Source organism: Limulus polyphemus, unplaced genomic scaffold (genome assembly GCF_000517525.1).
Source record: "Limulus polyphemus unplaced genomic scaffold, Limulus_polyphemus-2.1.2 Scaffold12977, whole genome shotgun sequence".
NCBI lineage: Eukaryota > Metazoa > Arthropoda > Merostomata > Xiphosura > Limulidae > Limulus > Limulus polyphemus.
The window spans coordinates 1,666-8,160 of record NW_013678587.1 but is presented as its reverse complement, the minus strand read 5'-3'; the positions used below and the strand labels follow the sequence as shown (position 1 = coordinate 8,160).

Sequence of the window (6,495 nt, the reverse complement as noted above, 5' to 3'; positions counted from 1 at the left end):
CAGATAGGTCCATGCTATTCAACAGCACCTGACCCTCCCAGATCCTGATTCAGATAGATCCATGCTATTCAACAGCACCTGACCCTCCCAGATCCTGATTCAGATAGATCCATGCTATTCAACAGCACCTGACCCTCCCAGATCCTGATTCAGATGGATCCATGCTATTCAACAGCACCTGACCCTCCCAAATCCTGATTCAGATAGATCCATGCTATTCAACAGCACCTGACCCTCCCAAATCCTGATTCAGATGGATCCATGCTTTTCAACAAAGTGCGTTATAGTGAGCTTCTCTACCGCGAACTCCTCGGATTCACAGTCCGGTACGCTAACTACTAGGCCACGCCCAGTCCATAAAGTGATGAAAAAAGACAGTGAATTTGTTACAAAGTACGAAATATAAATATAACAAAACGAATAGTATATAAGTAGAAAAAGTAATTAAACATGATAATGGTTGATAGTAACAAAAAAACTGATATAACTGTTCAAAGTTAGAATTAAGAACAGGTGATTTGTGGTTCAAAAGATTTACTCAAAGTGACATGTTCTGTAATAGTCTTTTCGTTTGTCCATATCGAAACGATCTCTGAACGCTGATTTGGTTTGTCCATAATGAGACCATCTTTAACGCTGATTTGATTTGTCCATATTGGAACCATTTCTAACGCTGATCTGGTTTGTCCATATTGGAACCATCTTCAACGCTGATTTGGTTTGTCCATATTCGAACCATTTCTAACGCTGATTTGGTTTGTCCATATTGGAACCATTTCTAACGCTGATCTGGTTTGTACATATTGGAACCATCTTTAACGCTGATTTGGTTTGTCCACATTGGAATACTTTCTAACGCTGATTTGGTTTGTCCATATTGGAACCATTTCTAACGCTGATTTAGTTTGTCCATATTGGAACCATTTCTAACGCTGATTTGGTTTGTCCATATTGGAACCATCTTCAACGCTGATTTGGTTTGTCCATATTGGAACCATTTTTAACGTTTGTTTGGTTTATTCATATTTTTACGACCTCTGAATGGCATTTGGTTTCTCCATATTGTATTAGCTGTAAGGTTCAGTTAGGTTTGTCCAGCTTTAAATATTATTTTGGGTTTGTCAATACTGAAACGGCCTTCAACGGTTATCTGGTGTGTCCAAGGTGAAACGTTGAATATGTCATTTATGTTTCTCCAACAAACTGATTCATCTAAACGTTGTGTACTTATAATTCTATAAAACTAAACTACTTCTATATAAGTAAACAAAAAAGTAATTTTAGGCATTTTTTAAAATGGTCAAACTTGTCATGGCTTAGTAATTAGGGAATCAACTCGTAATCTGCGGATCACGAGATCAAAACCCGTTCTGGACATGCTCGTACATTTCAGAAAAGTTTAGCATTCTTGAGCTTTTGATAATAAGTGACAACAAGGTTATTTTCCATGACTACGAAATGTTTTTTGATAATAGGTAATAACAAGGTTAATTACTTTCTATGACAATAAAATGTTTTTGATAATAGGTGACAACAAGGTTAATTACTTTCTATGACAATGAAATGTTTTTGATAATAGGTGACAACAAGGTTAATTATTTTCCATGCCTATCAAAGGTTTTTGATAACAGGTGACAACAAGGTTAATTATTTTCCATGACAATGAAAGGTTTTTGATAATAGGTGACAACAAGGTTAATTATTTTCTATGACAATGAAAGGTTTTTGATAATAGGTGACAACAAGGTTAATTATTTTCCATGACTATGAAAGGTTTTTGATAATAGGTGACAACAAGATTAATTATTTTCCATGTCTATGAAAGGTTTTTGATAATAAGTGACAACAAGGTTAATTATTTTTCATGACAATGAAATGTTTTTTGATAACAGGTGGCAACAAGATTAATTATTTTCTGTGGCTATGCTAGTGTTGAAGTGTCAAGGAATATTTTTTTTAAATGTTGGCTTTTTTCAATCTTTTTATCAATTTTAAATTCTTCTATCACACGTTCTTTAGTGTGAATTTTAAAATTGTTTATATCACTGTAATTTTTATATGGAGAGATTGAATATATAAGTTTATAATGGGAAGGGGTGGCAGATTTGTAGTGAAGATGTTGTAGTCAGACAGTTTCTGTTGCTTAACTAGAATACCTCATAGTCACGTCCAAAATATTTATCTGTATGGCTGAGGTAATTGGATAGATCAGTAATTTGTCTCAATCTGGATTAGTGATTTGTCTTAATGTAGATTAGTGATTTGTCTTAATGTGGATTAGTGTTTTGTCTTAATGTAGATTAGTGTTTTGTCTTAATGTGGATTAGTGATTGGTCTTAATATAGATTAGTGATTTGTCTTAATGTGGATTAGTGATTTGTCTTAATGTGGATTAGTTATTGGTCTTAATGTAGAATAGTGATTTGTCTTAATGTAGATTAGTAATTTGTCTTAATATAGATTAGTGCAACTGCAGCACGTTGATAAGTACGATATTAATATATATAAATACAACAACTTGCAACTGCAGCACGTTTGTAAGTACGAGATTAATATATATAAATACAACAACTTACCACTGCAGCACGTTTCTAAGTACGATATTAATATATATGAATACAACAACTTACCACTGCAGCACGTTTCTAAGTACGAGATTAATATATATATAAATACAACAACTTACCACTGCAGCACGTTTGTAAGTACGAGATTAATATATATATAAATACAACAACTTACCACTGCAGCACGTTTGTAAGTACGAGACTAATATGTATAAATACAACAACTTACCACTGCAGCACGTTTGTAAGTACGAGACTAATATGTATAAATACAACAACTTACCACTGCAGCACGTTTGTAAGTACGAGATTAATATATATAAATACAACAACTTACAACTGCAGCACGTTTGTAAGTACGAGATTAATACATATAAATACAACAACTTACCACTGCAGCACGTTTGTAAGTACGAGATTGTTCTGGACTCACAATCTCATATATGTCGTACTTTGTTAAAGAAGGCTGCCAGTTTCTCCTGGCTAATATAGCAAGACGTACACTTCGTGGAGTGGTCAAGTTAAAGCGAACCCACGCAGCTTTTGTCTGGTTGAACCACACTGTCCATGAATGTCGTGCTCCCAGTCGCTTTGAGAACGATGAATCTAGGACAATTTGGGAGTAATGGACCGTTTCGCTTGGAATAGCGAAACAAGATGATTGGTAATTCCCATTACTAACTGGAATATAAAATATATTAACATGTTGTTTACATAATACACGAAAAATCCTCTTTCAACAGACTTGCCAAGAAATAGATTTCCATGCTCTGTTGTTGAAATGGAATATTTAACTTAGTAAATATACTTTGTTCAATCTAAGTTTACTAATATATGTCCAGAGTATACAAAACTGTTCTCTTAACCTCCTGCAGAGGGATTTCAGAGCTCAAAGAGTTAATTAGTATTCGTAGCTTGTACTAAAACTACGGCTCAAACATCGTTAACTATAAGGAGTTGACAATGAATAGTAAACGTCTTAAAAGGTTTTACTTTATGGTGAGATAATTTATTTTAGTCAAAAGATGTTTCTATCAATGCTAATTTATCGGACTTTATTCAATACTTTATGATAATTTCTAAACATAACAGGTTAAAATGAACCTAACAATATTATTGGAACAACCGAAGATTCTAGGGTTCATCTATATATCTACAACTACATTTGAGTCAAAACGATCTGAAATCTGATATTAAAATGTTTACCTTTTGAATCTGAAGTAATGATGTTCATAGTATTTTGAGACATCCCTCCATCATCAAACACGATACAAGGCTTATTAGTCTCCTGATTTACAACCAGAGTGCTCGTGGCTTCGAATAATAAAAATAACATTAGGTTATAATATTTAAAAAAAAAAGAGATATAAATCTACTAATATTAATAGTCTCAGTCCATCACTAGACTCTTTTCAAACCATCAACTTATTACTGATTTTACTGAGTGTGATAATCCTCATCTATGTTTTCCAAAGGAAGTTTTATCCTCTATAATCTGATATTAACTTTAATCGAACTTTGACCGTCTACTTACATAAAAATATACGTTATGTGGACAGGTAACTAAGGAAACAATTATAATACGTTATACGGACAAGTAACTAAGGAAACAATTATAATACGTTATATGGACAAGTAACTAAGGAAACAATTATAATACGTTATATGGACAAGTAACTAAGGAAACAATTGTAATACGTTATACGGACAAGTAACTAAGGAAACAAGTGTAATACGTTATACGGACAAGTAACTAAGGAAACAATTGTAATACGTTATACGGACAAGTAACTAAGGAAACAAGTGTAATACGTTATACGGACAAGTAACTAAGGAAACAAGTGTATACGTTATATGGACAAGTAACTAAGGAAACAAGTGTAATACGTTATACGGACAAGTAACTAAGGAAACAAGTGTAATACGTTATACGGACAAGTAACTAAGGAAACAAGTGTAATACGTTATATGGACAAGTAGCTAAGGAAACAATTGTAATACGTTATACGGACAAGTAACTAAGGAAACAATTGTAATACGTTATACGGACAAGTAACTAAGGAAACAAGTGTAATACGTTATATGGACAAGTAACTAAGGAAACAATTGTAATACGTTATACGGACAAGTAAATAAGGAAATAGTTGTAATACGTTATACGGACAAGTAACTAAGGAAACAATTGTAATACGTTACACGTTATATAGACAAGTAATTAAGGAAACAATTGTAATACGTTATATGGACAAGTAACTAAGGAAACAAGTGTAATACGTTATACGGACAAGTAAATAAGGAAACAAGTGTAATACGTTATACGGACAAGTAAATAAGGAAATAGTTGTAATACGTTATACGGACAAGTAACTAAGGAAACAACTGTAATACGTTATGGCAAACTTATATTTGGTTTAAGGGTTTTTTATAATGATTTTATTCATATTCATCGTCAGCCTGATGTATAACATAATTTCAGTAATTATTCATGCCTGACGTATAACTTGATTCAGTAATTATTCATGCCTGATGTGTAACTTGATTCAGTAATTAGTCATGTCTGATGTATAACTTGATTCAGTAATTATTCATGCCTGATGTATAACTTGATTCAGTAATTAATCATGCCTGACGTATAACTTTATTCAGTAATTAATCATGCCTGATGTATAACTTTATTCAGTAATTATTCATGCCTGATGTATAACTTGATTCAGTAATTAATCATGCCTGATGTGTAACTTGATTCAGTAATTATTCATGCCTTATGTATAACTTGATTCAGTAATTAATCATGCCTTATGTATAACTTGATTCAGTAATTAATCATGCCTGATGTATAAATGAATAATTACTGAATCAAGGCCTGACGTATAACTTGATTCAGTAATTATTCATGCCTGATGTATAACTTGATTCAGTAATTAATCGTGCCTGATGTATAACTTTATTCAGTAATTATTCATGCCTGATGTATAACTTGATTCAGTAATTATTCATGCCTGATGTATAACTTGATTCAGTAATTATTCATGCCTGATGTATAACTTGATTCAGTAATTATTCATGCATTATTATTATTTCTACAAAAAAAATCCCCAATGTAAACTTAAAAATCTTACAGTTCACTCATGTTGTAAATCGAAATATCTGTATTCATGGCTTTCAAGGAATTGAAACTGAACACTTACTAGTTCCTCAGATAATCTACATTCTATCTTGTTTACTTCTTCAACAGTTCTCTTACCAGCAAAATACGCCATAATAGTAGTGATAACAATAGCCACCAGTATGAGGACAATCGTCGCCATGTTACACAAGCACCGGTGGTTGCACGATTTCCGGATATAAAAACGAGTTGAGGAAATAGTTGAGGAGAATGGCAGTCCTTTATTGTTGGGGGACGTAGAGGCTTGGATTAACTGAGGATTAACGAAGTTGGTAACAGGAATCATAGGGCCAGTGGTGGAACTTGGTGTTCCGCAAAATGATGGAAGCGGGTTGCTGTAAGTTGTTGGCACATTGTTCGTTCCTCCAGAGGGCGCTGCTGTTATACAAACGTCGTTGCAGATTAAATCTGTCCTCAGTGGTTGGGAGAAGATCCTAGTTATATAACAATAGTGTTTAATGTTACATCATATGTTACCAAGGACTAGCTTAACCAATATTAAACACTAAACTAATTAGTGGCCATACTTTGTAATAGTGTTTAATGTTACATCATATTTTACCAAGGACTAGATTAACCAATATTAAACACTAAACTAATTAGTGGCCATACTTTGTAATAGTGTTTAATGTTACATCACATTTTACCAAGGACTAGATTAACCAATATTAAACACTAAACTAATTAGTGGCCATACTTTGTAATAGTGTTTAATGTTACATCATATTTTACCAAGGACTAGCTTAACCAATATTAAACACT

General features: G+C 32.9%; 1 protein-coding gene across 1 annotated transcript; it reads right to left on the bottom strand.

The window, feature by feature from the left end:
* Positions 1–2,958: 2,958 nt before the first annotated feature.
* On the bottom strand, positions 2,959–6,167 carry LOC111084037 (the record flags this gene model as incomplete). Its single annotated transcript, XM_022380813.1, has 3 exons — positions 2,959–3,248; positions 3,774–3,881; positions 5,812–6,167. Coding segments are annotated over 3 exons (754 nt in total), but the record flags the coding sequence as incomplete, so codon positions are not given.
* Between the last annotated feature and the right edge of the window lie 328 nt (positions 6,168–6,495).